The sequence below is a fragment of the Dermacentor andersoni genome, chromosome 1 (genome assembly GCF_023375885.2).
Source record: "Dermacentor andersoni chromosome 1, qqDerAnde1_hic_scaffold, whole genome shotgun sequence".
Lineage (NCBI taxonomy): Eukaryota > Metazoa > Arthropoda > Arachnida > Ixodida > Ixodidae > Dermacentor > Dermacentor andersoni.
The window spans coordinates 97,636,880-97,660,776 of NC_092814.1; the positions used below are offsets into that span (position 1 = coordinate 97,636,880).

The 23,897-nt window shown below is 45.2% G+C and overlaps 1 protein-coding gene across 1 annotated transcript; it reads right to left on the reverse strand.

Annotated features, from left to right (window-relative positions):
* Positions 1-955: 955 nt before the first annotated feature.
* Positions 956-23,589, reverse strand: LOC126545339 (uncharacterized). Its single transcript, XM_050193150.3, has 21 exons — positions 23,458-23,589; positions 23,087-23,264; positions 22,480-22,573; positions 22,250-22,392; positions 22,027-22,165; positions 19,136-19,302; positions 16,099-16,294; positions 10,552-10,688; positions 10,344-10,485; positions 7,583-7,725; positions 7,376-7,526; positions 7,006-7,157; positions 6,760-6,892; positions 6,442-6,584; positions 6,167-6,320; positions 5,677-6,079; positions 4,822-4,854; positions 4,539-4,759; positions 3,444-3,706; positions 1,300-1,450; positions 956-1,196 (listed from the first exon to the last, which is right to left on the reverse strand). Exons 2-21 carry the CDS (start codon positions 23,199-23,201, stop codon positions 989-991), a joined length of 3,288 nt encoding a protein of 1,095 aa, XP_050049107.1. The 5' UTR covers positions 23,202-23,264; positions 23,458-23,589; the 3' UTR covers positions 956-988.
* Positions 23,590-23,897: the final 308 nt, after the last annotated feature.

Consider the following 23,897-nt stretch of genomic DNA (forward strand, 5'->3'; position numbering starts at 1 on the left):
CTCGCCCGACTGCCATAGAATCTAATAGGGATACTTCTGAGTAGGCAACAGTGATTTTGACGTCGCCGCTTTCGTCACGCCAGCCTTTTCAATGGAAATTTCGAGTCAGGTAGCTTGACGTCATGGATTAGAGTAAACAGGCCTGGTTCTACCAGGCCTGTTTGCCTAATCGCGCGACTCTCTCTCTTTCCTTTCGCGCATGCGCACGGGGTTGCTCCGGAGGAGTTTTCGTTTCCGCGTACAGGCAGTACAGGGGATCGACAGACGGACGGACGAATCGGTTAGCCATATACAGCTTCGCTGTAGAGGTTGTTCCTCGTGCGGCGTCGTGTTTCTGACTCTGCTCGGAACCCTGCTCGGCCAAGCATAACAGCGTCGAGCACGGCCACTTGATGGATACCCATTGCAACGACTTTGCAGCCAGGATACTATAAGGATAACGCGGGTTGCTACGGAGTTTCTACTGGCATGCACTGATTACAAGATATGCTGTGTCGTGGTATCTTTTGGCATTGTGCTTGGTAGCAAGGTTGCAACTTAGCTGTTCTGAACACCCTGGACACCCTAGCCTGGACACCCCTGGGCCCCTCCCCAAGGGGAGGGGCCCAGGGGTGTCCTGGCAATTCAATATGCGATTAAATGGCATTTGTCGAACTATCTTGGGAAGAGTGGGCGGGTTGTGGGGGACTGGCAGAATGACGCAGTTACCTTAACAGGTTGAACGTTATTAAAACACCTAGCTGGATTTCTCGTTAATTGCGCTTCCCACTCAATTACATGACTGTCTGCTGTAGGCGCTGCTGCCTATTGAAATGACAATAAACCACGAACTTAAACCTGACTGCGTTTGTATACGCTGCGTCCTAGCGAATCGCAAAGGCACCAATTAATGTATTAATGCAAGAGAATGCACAGCGACAGCTCGAACCACTTAGGGAAATAACACAAGAAATAATTTCAGTTCTTAAAAGCCACTTTTTTGGCCGCATCAGAGCTCCTGGGCTTGACGGAAGATAAGTGCGACGGACAGGAAAACGGCCATCCACGATGCTATCCGTAGGGACGACGCGCCGCAGAAGGCCACGCCAAGTTTCTTCATTTGCTCCTCGACCACTACAGCCACCTTGCCCGCGATCTCTCCGCAATGCATTCGCTTGGCAGTTTCAAGCAGGCAGGTTCGGTAGGTCACCAGGGAACTGCAGGTATGGAACGAAAAGCAGTCCGGTTTCAAGTTACTGGGTACCGCTTAATTGAACTAATTGATACAACTGCTGCCACTCGACGTCATGCCGCGCTTACTTGCAAAGTTTCTCCTGGACGTCCTTTGCTGGTGTCGATGACGACGACGATGCGGGGGCGGGCCAGTCCTTGCTCCACGACACTTTTATGCTATCCGAGAAGGTGCGGTCACAGGTCTCAGATTGGCGTTTCAGCTGCTTAAGGTTGCACTCTGAAAAAACATAAAACGATGTCGTGTTGCTGTCACCAGTTATAACAATTAAGGGGGAAAACTACGGGAAGCAACAACTCAATGTTTCTACCGAAGAGCTAATTGGCATCATCTGGCAGCTATTGCTATGAGAGGAGGATGGCGATGTGGGTTTGCTGGGGATATTCGCGATGGCCAATCCCAATTCAATACAGCTAGTGGAGCGAACTGTGCAGACGTTTCTGAATAGCACAGTGCTTACCCGCCAATGTTTTTCCGGTTAGAAGAGTATTATAGCAAATGCTTCGCAAAACTGATCACAGCTACAAGTAAATTAACCAAGGCGATTGGAAACAGAACGCTTTCGAAATTCACGAGAACACTGCATATGAGTAGACGAGTTTATTGGCTATTCGTGGCTCTACCCATTCTCATGAACGTACTGCATACGCTTTCGCGCTGACCATGCTTTACCACCGACTTCACATCCAATTCGCCACTCGTATGCATAGTGGTTGCAAACCACGTTTCCATCTTGCTTCACTTGGATTACGTGCCCAATGGTGCAATCGAGCCTCGGTCCCCCACCACCACAACTCAATGCTCTAATCATTAGGCCACAATCGCACGCGTACTTCTATTGTGCCAACGCCAATTAGCTGATTGAGATTATCGCCGCGCGTGTCACATTTCGTAGCTCGGATGCGCGAGAACACGTGCACCAGCGCCAGTGTTCTTTACGCCACGGCCCACAGGAGTGAAATGGGCTGTTAGCGTTAGATTAATTGCTTCACAAAAGCTCCGCTTCACATAGATTCCAAGATGTGCGTTGAATCTGCATTTTTCATTTATCATTATTTAATGTTTTTTATGTTGGGCGACAATATCCTGGCGTAAATAAACGTGCTTCTAATCGTTAAGTTATGAACGTAGGCGAACAAATGAACCAGTATTTCTCTTCGTGCATTAGTGTTTGTAACAGCCCGTTACGTTGGCACGGTCCAGGTTTGTAGGTTACGAAACGATGCCTCATCGCATGCATTAAAAAATTGTGACCGGCTTCTTGTCTGGCTATTCGCGTTTCAATTTATCCTACTATAGTGCAAAGTAGGCAAGCAAAACTTAATATTGCTCTTCTTTTCTCTCGCTGTGTGGTAATGAGACCCCACAGCGAGAGGTAATGAGGTAACGCAGGTACTGGGTAACATTACGGCATGCACTCATGGCTAACTGCGATGTAATGTAGAAAAGCGGACGCCCACATCGAGAATAGAAAAAAGCATGATCGCGCGCTAAGCGTCACTCGCACCACCCAGCAAAATAGATGGGCTGCCGACCGTTCAGGGTAATTAAGGTAGCGGCTCACACGCGTGAGCTGGCCTTCTGTTAACTGGGAGGTGTCGGGGGATACTGCCGGTATAAGTGGTTCTAAGATCTTACTTTTGGGCTCGGTTTCTCGTTAACAAGAATACGCGTAGACCCACTAACATAGTTGTGTGTGAAAACCTAGTACCTTTGTGATCGTCAGTGAATATCCTTCCAACACTTTCCATGATTGAGCCCGAAGCTGAGTGCGAAATCTCCAAATCGATGCTTACAACCTAAGAATTGCTTTCTGCGTTGGGTAGTCTACACTGGTGACCCTACAGGTGCGTCGACATGCTTTTTATGTAGAGGTCTGACTACGGGACGAGCGCAGCACGATTACTGAAAAAAATGTGGTGGTCAGAAGACTCCCTTACACGAGAGTACAAAATTGGGCTAGTTGATTTGTAAACAGTATGCAAGAGGAGACATGAAAAAGAAAGAACGGCGCAACACTGCTCGTGTGTTCAGTCTTGTCGTGTCGTCTGCGCCTGTTCGCCAGGCTATAGCCACCACTTCACTGCCCCCTTCTTCTGGTGACTTTCCCGCACTTATTTTAGCTTTTGCGACTATCTCAATCGCACGTTTTCTCGTACCGGCGCGCTCGGTTTAAAATCAGCGTGCAAGAGCCAAAGTTTTCGTGGCGTACCGTCGCCGGAGATGTGCGTCTCGCGGTCTGTAAGGATTTCGTCCTCCTCTCCTTCGTCGTCGTAGTCGAGCTGCTTCTTCACCTGAAGGTCTTTGCTCATCCTGCGCAGAGCTTCGTTGCCGGTGCGCTTGCGCTTCCGCCGCATCAGGCCCATAATGTCGTCGTCCTCCTGCTGATCCTCGTCGTCCAGGATCTTCATGGCCCGCCGGTTGCTCACCCATGCGTTCGGGTCGCCCCGCCGTTGCTGTGCGCGATACCGCAGCCTGCGCGCGAGCCATGGGTTCACATTTTACCCTTGCTGGAGGCAGGAATCAAAGGTGCCCTGTAACTTTTGTGGTCTGTGTGGTTCTTTCTCCTGTTGTCGCTGAATGCATGACGTGTAGATCTGACGTGCAGAGGTGAACGCGTGCTTTCAAGAGATCCTGCCAAAGGGCGGCGCTTTTTCTCTTGATTGTACATTCTTTGCGTTTTATTCTGTGTTGTTTAACGTCCCGGAGCTGCGCAATGGGCCATCCAGGTCGTGGTAATGAATACTGCAGTGCAGTTCTGACTTCCTCTGGCTTTCTAACAAGCGCTGAAAACACGGCCTACGATCGTTTTGTTGTTGTTGTTGTTGTTGTTGTTGTTGTTTTTTCACGCAACCCCAATTTAAGTGAGGTCGCCGCAGCAGGTAATCGAACCTGTTACCTCTTGCTCACTAAGTCAGAACTGAAAGGCCTGATCAAAAGTGAATATTTGCTTCACAATGAACTGTTTTAGTGCTCAACAAAGTGTCTCAACCTCGTATAACAGACGCTAATTTCATATGGCTAACAGATAAGCGGAGCCAGCAGTTGTCATCGCACCTGATTTGATCGGAATTATTGCTAGAAATGCGCCAATATAGAATAAACATCTGCACACATTTTACGTATCTTCCACTAACATCTCTGTTGAAGTTACAGGGATATACTACACAGCATAACACCATTTTCCACACAGCACAATGCGCTTTAGAGGACTGCTTTGTCAGAACATTCTGCTTGAAATTTGCTTTAACGTTCTAATTGTCGACAATTGCTTTCAATATTTTGAAATCTATCAGTCGTTATGTACCCCATTCGCCTGCTGGGCATCCTTGCGAAAGAGTCGTCAGCGTATTCCTCCTTGTAATCTGCACCGAGTCCATACGACGCCATTGCAGCCGGTGAATCATCCAAGTACTCCTTCTCAATGCGCACTCTACGCTTTCCACTCATGTTGAAAATATTTTTCGAGTCTCTCCTTAGGAAAGTGCTCAGGTCCATGTCGTTAGAAATATTCTGGCCGGGTCCTGCCTGCGTTAAAGCCGAAACAAATGTGTGATAAAGAGCCTCCCTGCTGCAAGTTTTCATCTTACCTGCTGCCTTAAGGTTCCAGGCTTGTTACTTTCCTGTGAGACACAACCATCCGAATTACAGGTACGTTCAATTCAAGTGATCGGGCGCAATTCAAACAAAGCACTGCACACTTAATTCAACTGCGGTATTTCATATAATACATGACAGGTGCGAAGTGTGAAGTCAGCATGCGCTTCTTAAGATTGGCCATCACCTAAATAATAGATGGTCTACGCTCCGACTTCGAAAAAGGCCGCAGCTCTACGTGAAAAATTGTGATTTCAAAAAAAAAAGATACACTCAGAGTTAATCACCTTATTCCCCCAGTGAAGTGTTCGAGCCCTCACCCTTCCCGCGTGGCATGCCTCTAAGTGTAGAAAGCTTTTAGTTCGGAAATGTTAATCTACTGCAATAAAACGGCGAGTTGGTAGAAATGCATGGCTGCGCTGAAGAAAACGAGGATACTACCAGCCCCCATGTCATCTCTGTTCTTTAATGCGGTTTTCAATCTTGTATTACCCTATAGCTAAGCTGGCCCGCATTACGGCTCAATCTCAGCATAGCAGCGAGTTGCTCCACGGAAATTTTCATGGCCATAGCTTGATTCAGACGAAATGTGAATGAAGTAACGTAAATGATCATACCTAGGTTGTTGTGACTAATGGTTGTGGCTTATTGCATGTTCTAAACCTGGGCTTTATAGCGTACCTTTAGATTTCATTTAAGCTTTACTCATTTACATATAATGGCCTTTATCTGGAGATGGTTATATAATGGAGAAGGCCATATAATGGCCTTTATGGCAGAGATAGTTGTCACAGCTGCTCAACCTCTTTCAGCGCTTCTCATTCACTGTATTTGTTAAAATCACTCACCTGGAGGATCCGCTCTTTAGCCATTCTCATGTGCGCCAGCTTTCCATCGGTACTAACACGAGATGCGTTGGACTTGGCGATCTCTTTGACGTTACCGAACGGATCCTGACGAGGGTTAACCACCGCGGCGCTAGCCCTGCGGCCCTTGCCACCGGCCTGTCCCTCCGCTCCTTCTTTCGTGTCGTACCAGTAGGGGTCGCTTTCTGCCCAGTCCTCTTCGTAATCTTCGAATGCCTCTGGTGCCTCAGGGGCGTTCTTGTACACAACGTTGGGACAGGAGTCCTTGTACTCGTCGCGCATGATGTCCGAGAATGACATAATCTGAACTCGCATCTCGGCATCTTCATCGCAGCCCGTGCCTCGAGATGCTTTTGCGATGCACTGCTCGTAGTCTATCAGCAATCTGAAATATTTTGCATTTCAGGCAAAATGTCTATGGCTACCACACGCGCTAGAAACACATGTTCTGCGCACATTCTGCGCTACCTACTTGCACTTTACTGGGTTGCCACCTTCAGACCTCGGTTCCATTTCGTCGAAAAGATTGCTGAAGCTTAGACCGCAAACAAACATCTTTTTGAGAACGCGTTGGCGCACACAATTTTCTGGACTTTTCATTTGAACGAAAGACATCCTGAAACTGTCTGCAAGTAAAAACAAAAGTAAAGCGCGTGTAAGTAATACACTATTTTCCCTACACGCTGCTACAGCCGCTTATATCCTGTTTACAGAAGATATCTATCGCGTCGTTATTTGTCCACTTACTCGTCACATTTCGGCATGCTCGATCATATTCATGAGTTAACGAATGCAGAATTGGGGACACGTGGTTGAAGATTTCTCCATCTCGGTCGCATCCCGTGCTCTTTTTGACAACGTCGACGCAGCTGTTCATTTCTTCAAGATACCTGCCCATGAAAACGTCCCAAATATTTTAAGAAGCACATACGAAGATGTATACGGGGCTTGAGGTACACGCCAATGTTCCCAGACGGACGAACGGCAAGATTTCCCATTTGGCGACGCACAGGTGGGTTATAGCGCAAAAGTAAGCAAAAGATAAATTCTCCGTGTGTGACTTACTTGCACACTTTCTCAGCCGTTGCTTCACGCTTAACTTTCAAGTCTTCGACCAAGTGTTCAAATGTCATTGCACAAAGAAATGCATTCTTTACAGCTAGGCTCTTGGAGCATCTTGTTGATATGATTCCAGCATCTAAGAAAAAATCAAAATTTATCAGTATGACAAATTATAGAAAATACTCCATAAAATCACAAGCGCGCCTGCGCGAGCACAAATCTGTAAACTTGTAATATAGGTTAGCGTACTCAATACGGGTCGAGGCTCTTCACAGCTGTAGTCGATGTCTCTGGTTTCTAGCTCCATCAAGTATTGCATTGTGTCCGTGATTGCAGATTTAGAATGACACTCTGATGCTTCCAGAGCTTTGCGGAAACATTCATTGTACGAATTCATTGTCCTGTAAAAATGAAGTGGGAACAGTCTGGGCTTGTTCTTCGCATTCGCACCATTAAGATATTGCAAAAGTAAGCTTATTTCTAAGAAAGGCCTACAACTTTGGTGGAGGATACTTTATTTTTGCCAGGGGGTGCTAAAGCAAGAGTGTCCCACTAAAATTGTGCACTCAGTATACATGGGAGAAATTTCTAAACAGGAAAAAAATAAAGAAATGCTTACGTGCATCTCTCCTTTCCGGTCTCGTCACCCTTGAAGTTGTTGTGAGCTTCCAGCTCCTTTTGGAAAGATAGGCCGCAGGTGAAATATTCCCGAAATAACGTTGATCTCGAGCACCGTTTGTTTCCTTCCAAGACCTGCTTCGAGTATTCGGCTGCAGAATAAGAGTTTAGTTGTCACACGGCGCTTTACTGAGAAAGCTATCATCACCTGCTCCATCTTTGCAGAGGACAGTTGGCGTCGTAATGACATCGGTCAGGTACTTGAGATGATGCATGATATTCATGCGCTCATGCAGGCATCTTGACTCTCGCATGGCCTGAGCGACGCACATTTCGAACTTGAGGTTGGAGCTTCACATGAAAATATGAAAAAAAAACGAATCAGTGTGTGCATGTGTGTGTGTGTGTGTGTGTGTGTGTGTGTGTGTGTGTGTGTGTGTGTTTGTGTGCACGTGTGAAAGCTATGCAAATGGCTGCCTCCTTGTCAACATTGCTTATCATTTGTTGCAACACACAAAGGGAAAGAAGGAACTATAATTGCTACTAATGTAATTTTCTGTATTTTCACAGTTGCAGCCGTCATATATCTGATATTATCCAGAAGTTAATCACTTGCAGCTCACTGCTTCAAGGACCCCTTACGAGGTATAGGCATTGCAAGGAGAAGATCGCGGTGGCGATCATGTCTGCGAAGTTTTACATTGGTGTGTACCCTGAAATCAGCTTTAAAAGAAAAAGGACACGTGCACTCTTCTTTACGAAGGAGCCACAATGGCCGCAATCGAGATGACGTGGTGTTTTCGCGTCACACGCATGCCGACAGCAGCGCACATTTAGACAGTGGCGGCGGCAGCAACTCGTGGATTCCCGAGGGACCCATAGCTCGCAGGAGCGCCTCTCGCAGGAACAACATGGAGGAGAAACAAACGGGGCCTTAAATGAAACTGGAAACTGGTCTACTTGATTCGTAATGTCACTAGTGGGGCCAGCCTGGCTGACTGGAAACACAGACTAAAAGGCACGAAGTGGCCAGGGAAACTGCTGAACTACCCAATTTTTTTTAATTTGAAATACGCGCGTTTAGGAAGCGCACAATAAGAGAAAATGTGTTAACTTCAGTTAACACATTTTCAATAAGTTAAAATGTGTTAACTTCAGTTTGCATTATGTTGAACTTCGCAATACAGGGTGTGTAGCTATGCTATCTCTTTTCCGGATAGATGCATTGAAGGGACGTGAATTCTGCCCCTGCCATGAATGTTCATTGCTTCTATAATTTCGCGTGAAAGCATGTGGAGCTTACAGCTGAGGCTGAAGAAAAGAAACAAGAATACTTCATATGCCATAATTTTCTGACATGCGTGCTTCTCGGAAAAAATAAAAGTCAGTTGTTAGTTTCGCATCGTCCTAGTCCCTTTCGTATTCAGTTGTACATAGTCTGGTACCAGACAGCCGTTTACAACTCCCAGATGTAAAACGGAAATTTTCGACGTTGTATTGTGAAATAACTCCGTATACTATTGTTTTATAGGAACGCAGAATGCGGACTCTACACAAACTAGTGCTCGTTGACTTGTTTAACATTACGCGGACTGTGTCCATATAGCTTTTCGTCGCTTTCTTGCAAGGTTACACGCACATGCACGTATGTATGTATGTATGTATGTATGTATGACGTAGTAGTTCTGCGGAAACCCGCAAGGTGGAGAGAAATAATTAATAAAGGGAAAATCAGACATCCACCCGTTCGTAGCAATTGCTACGAAGGAAACCCAAACGGGTTCCTCGAAAGAAAAGCCTCAGAGTTGAAGAAAAATTCGTCCTGGTCCGGGACTCGAACCCGGGACCACCGCCTTTCCGGGGCAGCCGCTCTACCATCTGAGCTAACCAGGCGGCTAGCAGATGGCAGGGCGAAGTCGAATTTGTCGACAACACACGAAGCAAAGGCAAGTGCAAAGGCAAACACCTTTATTAATTATTTCTCTCCACCTTGCGGGTTTCCGCAGAACTACTACGTCAAACACTTGCCTTTGCTTCGGCAAGTCTCACAGAACCGTTTACCATGTAGAAGACGCGCGTCATACTAAACAGAAAGCACGACCGCGAAAACAAACGCCAGAACCTGCCGCCGAGCGTATACCTGCCATGCAAAAGACCGCTTTCACCCAAGCCAGTATGGCGCTGCTCATAGGCGGCGCCACTGCGTTCACAATATGGCGGCGCCTACGAAAAAACGGTCTATACAGTGCAAGTCGCAGTGATGATTACGTTAAGCACAAAAGACGTGTTTCGACCGCTGGGTGTTAGTCTCAAGCTGAATGAAATGGAGCAGTTCTAGTTGAATAAAATTGACTATATAGATTCGACATATATTCGAATACTTTAGTATTCGTTATTAGTTGTCCTGGTAGAATACTACAGTATTCTACAAGGACTTTGTTTTCTATTGCAGGCGTGTCTTAATGTAATATTTCCTTGTAAAGCGCACCACTGCAGTGAATTTAAATAAATGGAACGTACACTCATAATTTACTCTCAGATTTACTTCGGGGATATCATCAAGGTGATCTGTAGGCTGTGATGGTATTTAGTAGAGGGACACTACGAAATGAAGACTGACTACCACATGCGCCTTTCACGCTTCATTTACGTTTCTCACTTCAGTCACGGCCATTGTTCTCGAGCTCCCTGTGAAGCGTTCTCGTGCATTACTACGTGCTTGTATATTTGTCTACGTATATTGCATAGCGTGCTCATAGTTGCCGCAACATCCTATTACGAGGTCCAGTTTTTATCAAGCTTCTAATCTAACCTAATCTAACTAACACTTCTAACTGACCCTACTATGTAGTTTTCAGTCAATGTACTGTCTTTTGAACGTATGTATAAATGAATTTGCAATCTGTGCATCTCATTTCGTGCCATTGTTGCTCGGCTGTTCATATCGTTGCAGACTTTTTTTTACTCACGGGCATACAACGTCTGGCTTTGTTTGAAGAGAGACGGGGATGCGCTTTCTCTCGACGTTGTAGTTGATTGCGCACACAAAGAAGTTGTTGAGCATCGGCTTTTCCTGGCAGTTAGGAGTTTCCGATTGAGCGACAGCTTGAACTGGAAAATGAATGAATGAATGAATGAATGAATGAATGAATGAATCGTTATGATGAAAAAACCTACACTGCGAGTTGATACAGTTGAATTCGTCAACCATGACTTGATATAGAGCCTGAGATCTCTTGTACAACTCGGAGTCAGTTGAGCAGTTGGACTTGAGAATATCTTCGTAGTAGCAGTTGAGCCAAGATTTCACAGCGCTGTAAAATGACCAAATTAACCGGTTGTATTATCTTCTGCGCTGTGGACGAAATGATGGGCCCACAATAGTAACCGCACGCACATTTAACCGTCTAAACGCTACTGACCCGCAAATATGTGACCCCAAGATGGCTCGGTACAAAGCAACGAGGTATCCGTAACAAGCTGCCAAATATTCTGAATAAAAAGCTGCCACGTCGAAGGACACCCTACGGTGACATAGAAGAAAAAAGTATTGCCCAGGAGCTAGAAAACTTTTTGATTGTTCTGAAAGTGTTTCGTAAGTATGCATGGGGTCTACTGTTTCAGTTAAATTGCTATCCCACTGATAAAGCCCAGTGTAACCTTAAAATACTGAAACTTTTTTTCCCTTTGTGAAAATTACAGTAACGAGCCAATGGCCAATGGTCATCCGCAATGACAATGGCAATGGTATGCCACTGGCCATCGAGAAGGTAGCTAAGTGCTCAAAGATGCCGCTGTCTTCCTGGTTATTTTTTTTTTTCATTCTACATATGTAAAATGCAGAATATAAATTATGGAGAACAATATTGCCTTTGAGATAAAAGCTGTGCTCCAATAGGCAGTCAGCCAACGGGGCCCTTTCTCGAAGTAAAGTTGTAATAGTTCTTGCCACGTGACTCGCCAACAAGCGAAAATGACTTGTGCCCCACAATGAGTTTGTGTTCATGGGCGCTATAACGTAAAACTATTCCAAACTTTTCTATTCCAATTCTGCTATCAGCCCTCCACGATTGGTCAAAAACTTTTTTCGACCACCCCCCCTTCACCTGTCTGTCACGTGACGTCACGAAAACCGCCATACCTCCCCATCTGATATGATGTGTACACACTGATTATGCATGATTTGAATGAAAAAAGAAAAACAGGTATTTCTGATTCGACCCCTTTTCGCCATAGCCCTCGGCTATTGGTAAAAAGTTTTCGGGCTGCACCCACTTCACCTGCCTGTCGCGCGACGTCACAAAACCGCAAGAACTCACCGCGTCAAAGTGACGTGTACGCGATAAAGATGCATTAATATGCCGAACAAAACTGAATTTTCTTCGGAATAGCCGCAGGCAGCCCCGTTCAGAAAGGAATAGAAGATGGCTGCCGCCGGTCGCTCAGACCCTGGCTACTCGCACCTGCCGGAGAGCATGGGTGTATTTGCGTATAATAAAACTTCTTGCGTGGCCGTGTAACGTTTTCGAGCACTTTCGGCACGTTTACCCCCTCATTCTGCCAACTCTTCTTTGCTGAGGGTCCGTTCTAGCGTCATTCTTGAGCTCCCGTTGCATGCCGCCGTGATTTTCGAGCAGCCATCGCAAGCTAAGTGAGGGAAAGCCGACCGATCGTAGACGCCGGCACCACCCTCTTCATCCGGTTATCGATTTTCAGTGCAGTGGCTCGGCCCAATCGAATCCCTCTCCACTTAAACGTTCTCCTCGCCTCTTGTCAGCCAATTAAATATGACAAGCCGCTCAGTGTAGGCAATCTTATTCGTTTTTCAAGCAAACAAAAGTGACCTCCTATGAACGAGGAGAGGGTTTGATTGGTCTGTTCAGAAAACCCTGCGGGTGACCGCCCGGTGCTTGCGTTGGTGGTTACGCAAATTTGACGTCAGAAAATTGGAATAGAAACATATTGGAATAGTTTTACGTTATACGGCCCCATGTGTAGCTATTCTAAGGCTACTTCCCTCGGAAATCGGTCTGCAACACGTGACACAATGCGCTCCATAGGTGCGCGTGGGGTCCTATCGCAGTATTATAAACAGGGCGTTTTTTCCTTTAGCTGCGCCAATTTTTTTCTAAATTACCCATGGTAGGTAGCACAATCTTAACCCTTGATGTAAATTACTCGATAAGGCGGCCATAACTTCTACGAGATATCAAAATACTTAATTGACTATTTAATGTAATTACACTAATCATATTACGGCACATATTTCAATCTACGAATTGTAGCTAGTGAGTATGCAAGACATATCGACTTAGAACGAATTCTGCGTATGACACAGGTTTTGAGATATGCGCCGTCAAGCTTGCGGTGAAAAATGCACTGTTCTATTTAGTTTTTAAATAAAACGCTGTTTTATGCATTGAAGCACAAAAGTAACTGGAACGCCAAGGCATTTCGTCGGACACTTTCAAAATGTATGTATCTAAACTGGCGTAGTCCTGACAATTCGTTCCAAGTGGATATCGCCTTGCGAAATCACCAGCTCCAATTCGCAAATGAAAATATGTGCCTTACAGTAATAATTACAAATAATTAGCGCAATTATCTTACTTATTCAATTAAACATTTGCATTTTATCATATTGAGTAATTTAGATCAAGGTTAGAATTGTTCCATAGGCCACACGCAAATTTTTAAAATTTGGTGCAGCTAATAAAAACCTATATGAAGATACCCATGACTACGTATGACTACTGAGATTTATGATTACGGCTATCTATATCAGCGACTGCAAAGAATGCTTCCGCAGTATCTGAAAAGTCCCACTAGGGAGTTTCTGCAATAATGTTTATTCATTGTGCGATGGTCTTTTGATCTTTTCAGTAAAGTGTTCATTTATGTTTATGGCCCTCCTCACATCTTGATGTGAATTAAATAGAATTGAGTTGAAATGTCGCATCACTTAATTCTACTGCGTATGCTACACCATACTTCCCGCGAAGATATGCTTGCCAGCACCAAACAGTACGTAAAATGAGCATAGCGGCCTTTTATTATTTGTTGAAAACATAAATAGCTCTCAATATACGAAGTTCGATTTTCATCCTTAGAAACTATGGGAAACATTTGATTATGAAGACAAATCCGGAGTTTACTAGCCCGATTGCTTATCGTTATTTTCGTTTCTCGCACTATTACCGAGCACGGGTTAATAATAAACACTGTGACGTCTTATGTAATAGGCTCACGAAAATTATGACGTGCTAAAAATTTGCACGCGTAATATGTATGAGCACTATACTTTAGTCATGTCCAGGAATTTTGGCCATTGCCTCTTCGGCTCTCTGTCGAACTTTACCGCAGTCCACCAGCCTAATTCAATGGGCCGCACAAAAAAAAGAAAAGAATAGAAGTATTTCGGAAGGACACCTGATTTCAACAATTTGCAGTTAGCAACGTCGAGAGAGCACGCCCTTTTAATAATATGCGTAGTTACGGCTCTTAGTCGTTACGTCTTTGTGGAGTCGTAGAACAATTTCGACCGGGATTAAAGCACTGCTACAACGCAGCAGGAAAGTTACGAAGTGCCGCAAATACGCGAGTTATTAGAAGAGCGTACCCTCTCGACTTTGCGAACAGAAAGTTGTTGAAATTCATGCGTCCTTGTGAAATACCATTTTTCAAATGCTGCCGATCGGCAGGGCGGTAAAGTTCAGAAGATGACCCCAGGGGCCGTGTCACAATTTCATAGGTATGGATAGGGATGAAATACGCAGCTATACGTTCTTGTTATCCAATACTTTTACCAGCACCGCTAAAAAAGTCACTGGGAAAAATATTAACAAGAAATGGTGTGCGCAGAAATACTAGTACCAGGTGTTTGTTTCTTTGTGACCCCTGCCGTTTCCGTAGATAGGCTAGTTGGCTAGACGGACATTAGCAGCTATAAATAAAGCAATTTTGCTGATAACTATGCTAACCAACTTATTTTCATTACTAGCTTTAAGGAGCATGTTGTAACTGCGTAATTGAAGCCGATGAATAGGGAAGTTATGTCTGCTTATGCATAAATCCTATAACTAGCAACACTTTGGAGGCGTTGGACCATAAAATCTGCTAAAATGCAAGACATAACTTCGCTATTTCTCGGCTTCAATTTCGCAATCACCATATGTGCCATAGAATTTGTAATCGAAAAGTTAATTAGCATATTTAGTTAATCAGCGAAATTTTCGTTCTATTTTTTCTTGCTGCTAATGTCCGCCTAGCCACGTATTGCTACTCTGCAAAAATAACTGTGGCCTATATAAGACAGTTTATTTTTTTTTTTCGAATAAAACGAAACACCTGGTATATCCGCCGTGGTTGCTTAGTGGATATGGTGTTGGGCTGCTAAGCATGAGGTCGCGGGATCGAATCCCAGCCATGGCGGCCGCATTTCGATGGGGGCGAAATGCGAATATACCCGTGTGCATTTACGTGCACGTTAAAGAACCCCACGTGGTCCAAATTATTCCGGAATCCCTCGCTACGGCGTCCCTCATAATCAGATCGTAGTTTTGGAACGTAAAACCCCATGATTTATTATTTTGTTCAAACACCTGGGGCGCTATAACGTAAAACTATTCCAAACTTTTCTATTCCAATTCTGCCATCAGCCCTCCACGATTGGTCAAAAACTTTTTTCGACCACCCCCTACTTCACCTAAATGTCACGCGACGTCACGAAAACCGCGATACCTCCCAATCTGATGTGATGTGTACACACTGATTATCCATGATTTGACAGAAAAAAGAAAAACGGTTATTTCTGATTTGACCCCTTTTCGCCATTAGCCCTCGGCTATTGGTAAAAAGTTTTCGGGCGGCACCCACTTCACCTGCCTGTCAGGCGACGTCACAAAACCGCACAAACTCACCGCGTCAAAGTGACGTGTACGCGATAAAGATGCATTAATATGCCGAACAAAACTGAACGTTTTTCGGAATAGCCGCAGGCTGCCCCGTTCCGAAAGGAATAAAAGACGGCTGCCGCCGATCGCTGAGACGCTGGCTACTCGCACATGCCGGAGAGCATGGGTGTATTTGTGCGTAATAAAACTTCTTGCGTGGCCGTGTGACGTTTTCAAACACTTTCGGGACGTTTACTACCTCATTCTGCGCACTCTTCTTTGCTGAGGGTCAGTTTTAGCGTCATTCTTAAGCTTCCGTTGCATGCCGCCGCGATTTTCGACCAACCACCACAAGCTAAGTAACGGAAAGCCGACCAATCGCAGACGCCGGCACCACCCTCTTCATCCGGTTATCGATTTTCAGTGCACTGGCTCTGCCTCAGTGAATCCCTCTCCACTTGAGCGTTCTTCTCGCCTCTTGTCAGCAAATTAGATACGACAAGCCGTTAAGTGTAGGCAATGTTATTCGTTTTTCAAGCAAACAAAAGTGACCTCCTATGAACGAGGAGAGCGTTTGATTGGTCTGTTCAGACAACCCTGCGGGTGACCGCCCGGTGCTTGCGTCGGTGGTTACGCAAATTTGACGTCAGGAAATTGGAATAGAAACATATTGGGATAGTTTTACGTTATAGGGCCCCTGGTATACTTGTTATCCCTTTTACACTTGCTTACGTGCTCCGAATAGTAATGCACTCCTAATACTAATACTCATGCGTTCTGTGCGTAAGCTGAGTTAATGAGCTTTCGTATAAGACGTATTTTCCTCACTTACGTGCAGGGATCAACCTTGAACTGCGGCTTGGTAGTGAGGTCCTCGCTGCGGATTCCATTTTCCATGAGCCGAGAACTGGTTTTCGGAGATAATTTTGACAACTTTCGAAGCTCCTCAGAGTCGACGTTGTCGAAAAATTTTTTGGCACATGTAAGGTACGTTTCTATGGCCTTGTCCTCGTCGCACGTCTTTAAAGCTGCGTGCGATAAAACGGTGGGGCTAAACGAAACATGTATAACGTGCGCCAAGTTACGATAATGGCTTCTTTGATTCGAGCTAAGAGGGATTGCTGTGGTGAGAAAACCGCCGTACTTTGCTGCATGATGTAAAGCTTCTGTCATAGGGGTGACTAGGCAGGTCACAACTAATATTCCATATTCAATATTTCTGAGTAGTCCCAAGGTTGTATGTTCATATACTATGCAGTATTTTGTGACTATTTTTGTTTTACATTCTGTGCCTTTCGTCATTAGGTCGCACAAAGCCGCAGCTTCCACCGTCACCAGCCACTTTGTAGGACGAGTAATATGAAAGCGATAGATTCACAGGGGAAAACAATCCTACAAGCTCGTGTCTCTGTGGACAATGTTCTATGCAACCAATCAGCTCAAGGCGACACTGCCATTTTCAGTGCCTATTCAACAAAGTCAGTTTGCAGTGCACTTGAGCACCACAAGCAGTCTCCTTTTGTACCAGCGTATTCTTATAAAAATGAGCGCTATGCTCACCTTTTGAGCACGGGCAACGCACTTCTGTAGCCTCACAACATGACCCTGACGATTATCGCACGTACCAATGAGACGTGGCATTCGCCCTCCATTTTCCGATACTGGGGCAAATAGCAGGGTCAATATTCGCAAAAATCTTTTGCACTAGAACTGCTCGTAAGAACAGATTTCAGCCAACCCTGATGCTTAGCATATTAGGGAAGCAGGCCGGCCAATTGCAATGAGAACTTACAAACGCAGCTTTAGGGGCCGCATTTACAAAGTTTTTCGGTCGTGAGTGCTTTTTGCCGTTGGCCGGCCTCCTTCGTTAATATGTCAAGCGTCAGGGTTGGCTGAAATATGCTCGTACGAACAGTTCTAGCATAATACCTTTTGTGTCCTGTAAACTTTCTACGCTCAGCCTCTCGATGCTTTAGCCCCCATACAATGCAGGCAGCATTTACTGTTACAAAAAACTTGGCCCGCGCAGACGCCGTCAAGATCCATGACGTCACCGCGAGTGGGGGCGTAAACTTTCTTTCGCTATTGCATATTTTATGGCTTATCAATTCTCATCTCAGCATAAGAGCGGATTTGTGATATTGCAGAAGCTTACTTTTCGAATAGGGCTGAGCTTAGTTAATATTCATAAAAGCTCTTTTTCGTTATTTGGCGACTTGTTAATAGTCTCGTTGGCTGTCACGATCGGTAGACATCTATTCTCATGAATAGTGTTTTACGCGTGAGCACCTTGCGTAAGAGACCTCTTTCACAAACTTTTTGTTCGTCAGAATCCTTGCCGTTTCATTGGCACCTTCATTAGAATGGGTAAATTATATATAATTCGCAGTACTTTACAGCATGCTCGTTTCCCATTCAAACCTGGGCACAAGTCTGTTGTACCTGAAGCCGACCAACGCTGCATCCTGATTATGATGTCATCGATTAATCAGCCTGTATTCATCATCATAGGGATGTTTTCGGTATGAACAATAACCCTGAGAAGGTTTGACTTGGTCCGTATCCCGGAAATATGACATACAGTAGCAACTAGCTTAGAGTAAAAAGGGAGAATAAATATAGGATTCTATAAAAAAGCTGAATCAGGTAACAAGCTGACAGATGCAGTTTTTGTAACAAAAATAGCAAAAATTGTCAGCTATCTCGATTAGACAACGTTCATTCTTAAAGACTTTGCTCAGAGCTTGTCGCTAAGCTAGCGGGCTAATTGATTTAGAAACTGGGCCCCAGGTCGCCCAATTTATGGGAGGTCGTGCGTAAATTCCACAGTACCATTTTAAGTTTAACTCTTATACTGCTCCCACGCTTGTGGTAAGCGATTTATGCGATTTCAGCGTTGATGGTAGGTTGATCCTACTAACTTCAGTGTACGCTGCTTTCAACTACGATGTCCCTGGTTTGTTATTCTTTGTTTAAATAGGTTCAACAGAAAGGTGTTAACAAACATGACGTAAGAAAAATAGCCTTCGATCTAAACGTGTACTACTGTTTTGAGCCAAATGCAATAATTCATGTAACCTCGAGAATATTGAATTAGAAGAAAAATTTGTCTCAGCCTAGCAATTTAGGAGCAAAGCACCTGCATGAATTATGTCGTGATACGTTGGTAAAACAACAGCCGACACTGCAGCAACATAGGTATGTTGATTGTTTTCCGCTTACATTGCAAGCTCGAAAATCTAAAGTTCGTTTTGCACAAGACCTTTGCAAATCTTTTCCACATGGACACGTTCGATTCTGTAAACTTATTACAGGAATAAAGAAACTCCTTCCCAGCCTCAATATTGCGAATTACGCATCGGTGAGTAACACCTTTTCAAAGACGTCATAAACTAAATACTGGGCCGGTCTTTTCACCACTTATGAACGGCCATTCTATGTGATAACGTAGGCGGGGCACAAACAGGAACACTGAGGCAGCGCGAAACGGTAAAGAATTGGAATAGAGTTGTTACATTGTCCAGCCCTTGAAACGGTTTCTTTTTTCTAAGTACTTTAACGCGGCTAACGAAACAACAAAACCGGTAGTAGACCACTGCCATCTCATTTCATATTGCACAGCTGACATAACGACGTTATTTCTTTCTTGCCGATACTTGCTTGACAAAAGCAATGTTTACATAGTTAGACTCCACCCATTCATTGATTTTACTTCAGATTAAAGTCATGTTGCCAAAACAAGCTGTCTTCACCTTTCACATTAGTTTACGTTAGGCATAGCAATACCACCCTCAACGCTCTCGCTTTTTGGCATGGAGCAGCTGTCTTGTACTGTGCCTTCAAACGTCAAAAGGAGATGGCCAACCTACCAGTAACATTTGTTGACGGAGAGTCTGTTTCGATTTGGCACGATTTTGCAAACGCAACGATATCGTTCCGCATGAAGTAGTGCACATGGTCGATGAAATCTTTGTCGTCGCTGCAGTCGGAATGTCGAAGCCCAAGCTGAACGCAGTCCTTGTAGCCGGTGACGACGCTGTTGAGAGAACAGTGCCAGCTATGAAACACTTTGCGACCAATCCAAACTGACTTATTAAGAAAGTACCCTTTCGTAGCCGCAGTTTGAATTTACAGTTATATGAGTTGACGTTTTAGAATATTGGTTTCCACTTAGGCGGTTTTAATGCTCCAAAGCAAACTAGCACAAAGCCAGGGCTCACATTCATAGAACATTCACAAAACTTTTTGTTTGATACCGAGTGGCTAAAATCTTGTACGAAGAGGCCTAGCGAGATACATTTATTCTGAATAAGAGCCCTGTTACGTAATTGGCGCCCACGATGTGCCGTCGCCGAGGTGATCGTCTCATGCCGGTTATTATATCGGTGGTGGCGAGTGCCCCAATGGCAGCGAATAAAAAAAGATACTCTTACATTTTTTATATATATGTATAGAGCTGAAAACTTGCTCGACCGTTTAAAAAGGCCACTAGTGTTAACTAGGGCTAAAACCAAGAGCGCGCAAACAGACCCTAATACAGAGATGAGCACCTTGCGCGCTCTCCCTGTCTATGTCTGTTGTTTTCGCGATCTTGGCTGTAGCAATGCAGTAACAACAAGCCCAAGCATCCACTATTGTAAATTAAACCCGGCGCAATGTAGCAATTCCTTATGATCCATTCTACGCCATCTTTATCATGACATTTAAATACAACTGTTAAATTATCCTGGGCTAGATTTAGTTTGTGAACTCTGGAAAACGTTACTGAAGTACAGAAAAAAAGAAGATGTGGGGCCTATGATTGGGTCGGTATAAAAATGCCTGAATTTTGATTATCTTTATCGGCAGTCGGCTTATCAGAGATTAGATATGCTATGTATTTCACGTAACTTGAACCAAACAAAAAAAAAATAGCGTAGTACACTTCACAGAAGCGAGACTAACGGCATATTGTTCGTAGTGCTCTTGAGTTACTCAGACTGATTTTTGAAGTGCGATAAGTTAGTTAACTAGCAGCGTTTAATTATGCAAGATTTTAAACATTCGTCTTAGAGATAGGTAGCTTTTTCTAAGTTGTAGAGCGCGCTGAGAGGCACCCAATGAAGTTGTTTCCACGTCGTCATTTTTTGCGTGAGCCTTTGTTCGGGCTCCTGAAGAAAGTCCGCGAAAAATGAAGGAATGGTGTCACTGAGCACTTGCGCGTCTGGGCCCGTATTCGAAAATAGTTCTTACGCTAGAAATGGTCTTACGACATTTTCCAGCCTACCCTGATGCTGGACATATTAGCGAAGGCGGCACGCCAATGGCAAAGAGCACTTACGAACAACAAGCTTTGGAATTGGGCCCCTGGATCGCAGCGCTTTCAGTTATGTTTCTAAAATACGAAGCCCGCATTGTAACCTGACCAGATTTTTTTTTTTTTTTTGCATCCCTGTACAGCGCCGCCCTATCATCATTTTGGACTGTGGCAACTTTCGATCTTCACAGCGAGGGTGCTGGCTTGGCGCTGACGTGCGCCGGACGCCGTAGCAGATTACTTTTTTTTAGGAGTTCGCCGTCTTCGTTGTTTAGACACATGATTAAGAGCGCTGTAATTTAGACGCGCAAGTCGAGAGTGATGTCATTATTTTCATGTTTTGCGAGCTTCCTTCAGGGCTTAGAAGAAGACTCACGAAAGGCGTCACGACATGAAAACAATTTCGCTGGGTGTTTCTGAGCACACTTCCCTATACTTATCAAATGCGACGTACGCCCTCACACGAATTTTTTTTCCTAATTAAACGTAACTAATTTACCAACTAAGCCGCAACGCACGCGCCGGTCGGGCTGTAGTGCTAACGTGCGACGCTCTCGAGAAAAAAGATAGCGATTTAGCGGCAAATGGCCGGGAATTGCATTGGCATTACGTCGCATCTTTTTGAGGCCCCAGATCCACCAATCAAACCGCGTTGACCACACTGCAAAGTACTGTTCAGGAGCTCACTCGACACACGTCCTATCTCTTCGAAGTGCGAAGTAAAACTGAGTGGTTCAAAGCGGACCACAATCAGCTGCACTGTATATTATATATATATATATATATATATATATATATATATATATATATACTGCATGACCGGGCTTGCCACCCTTCACAAACATTCACTTTTTTGCCACTTTGACAATCCTAATGCTTACGTATGAAAAAATGAAGAGGCTTTTGCTATTTAGCTATTCCAGCAATGCGCATAACCACCGTGTTCTTCGTCGTCCGCTTTCTTCGGGCAGTTTGAACGCCCATAGCCCATAGCACAGCGTGCCTTGTCATGGCGCACCTATGCCCTAGCAAACACGAGTGAATCCGCCTTCCCGGAATTTCGCATACCCTCTCCACTTTCTTCTGGAGTGCGTCGCTCGTTGGCGCCACCAACACGACCGGGAGTGCGCTTGCAGCCACGGCTCACGCGTTGCGGCTGATACTGAACGCAACAGTACTTTTTAAAAAACAGCAATCTGTGTGTAACACAGGATGACTACGAGCAATATACCATCGATCTGACATGTCTAAGGTCTATCACTCTGCTTAAAGTGGGGTTTTAGTTGCATGAAACTCTTTTATATACACTTCGCTACATGCGTTGTAAACTTAAGTTTCCTGCCAATTGCCGAGAGGTAATGCCTTAGGGGCACAGACAACCACTTCTTCCGCGCTGCTCGCGGCCACCCGCAACAAATCGATGATGCGTCCAGAAGATCAGTTTCCCCGCGGTACGCCGAGTACCTGCAGTCCGTGCTTCCTCCAGCTGGCAAAAGGTCATCCTTGTTTTTCATGTAGTAGTGGAACGTAGAGGAACACGCGAAGAATTTCTTGAGAGCAACAGAACGCTGGCACGACATCGTCTGCCGCATATTCTGAGGAGCTGGAAAGATTAAGCATAACACATAGTCGCAACGGAAGTCCCATATACACAGCTGCGCAGTTGTACCTCAGTGGTGGGTCTTACCTGCTTTCGGTATGCACGTGACATTCTTTTTGCGGACGTTGATCATGATGCGCGCGTTCTCGTTTTCCTTGATTGTGTCATTCGCGCTACAGAGGGTTTTGCGCATAGCGTCCTTCACGCAAGTTATGTAAATTTGAACGTTGCTGGAAGACAATAGACGCGGGATAGTTTTTGTGGCCTTCAGAAAAAGAAAACAACATTGCTACTGGACGCCTCCCATGCTACAATACCTGCATGTATTGTTTCCCGAGGTGATGACATCGACATTGGAGAACATTTCTTCGCAAGCGTTCCTAGTCGTTTCATACGCTCGGAAGTCGCAGCCTTTAGAGGAAAAAAACGTTGGGAGAGTACATAGATACCGTCATGTCCAGCGCACTTCGAGGAAGATGATTCAAAAGTTCATTAAACAAATTTTTTTAAACACCCATGTCACAATAGGACATCGTCAAACGTTGACTATTCCCGAAGATGGTGCATCGCAATTGCTATGTTCCATCGATAGCTAGCGCTATATATCGCACAATAACGTCCCAGAAAAGCTGCAAACCTTATGTGATAGCAGGGTGCCTTTACGCACAATCCGGTTAGATTCGACAGCGAATGGAACGGGATTGCAGAACGCTACCTGGCATGATACCTGTGCATTTTGGTGGCGTGTTGTGAAACCAATAAATCAACGGAAGTTTAAGGCAAAAGTTGGGAGCGTGCATGCATTGCAAGAGACGCTCGCTCGCCTGTGCGCACTAGTCTGCGCCGAAGGACACATGCTCACATTGCAAAGTTTCTAGCGTTGCAGGCTTAACTTACAGCACACCGACAGAGCAAGCCACTCACCGTCTCCCTCCATTTCCTGCTTAGAAAGAATCCAGACGTTTCTTGACGCTAGCGCGCATCCCAGGAGCGCGAGGACCGTGGCAGTAAGGAGCGACGCCACCGCGGTGTTGGCCATTCTAAAGCCCTTAACACCTCGTCACGAGGAGCGTCACCGATGGAATGCAGGGTCCTCAGCTCCCTGCAATGCACATTTTTAAGGCACGTTAGTATACTGAGGGGCCATTTATCCTGGAACGATGGCGCCTTTTTGCAGCGCAGCGGAACGCGCCTCGTTCATGCCTCTCTCCTTCTGCTGGTAAAACTTGACCCCCGCCCTGCGTTACTTGCGAGTCTCAAGATCGTCGTGGGATATTAGTAAACAGACAGCCTACCTGGATGGTAAAGGGCGGCCCGCATTAGTTCATCGCCGGCGAGCCCCTTCCTGCCCGGTCGCCGCAGCGTTCGAACTGCACGCACCGCTCGAGCGCGCGTTCGGCTTCGTTATCCTTCTTCTCGCGCCACTCTGCATCATCATGTTCGCCTTACAATCGGCCATGAAACAAAGCCAAACGCGGCACGGGACAGATAACAATTGTGGTGACTGTTCACAGTTATGTTGTACGCTACCCATTAAATTATAATTCACATGTCATAAGATCGGTATTACGAACACCAAGAAGAGAGCTGATCTATGGGTGCAGCAGCGTTTGATTATATGCCCTGTAGTATACAGAAAGCTGCCCCGGGCAGCTTTAGTGGACACGTACCAACTAGCGCCCCAAGCGGCCCCGGCACGAAGCTAGCGCGTTTTCAATGGAACGAGCGGATTTTT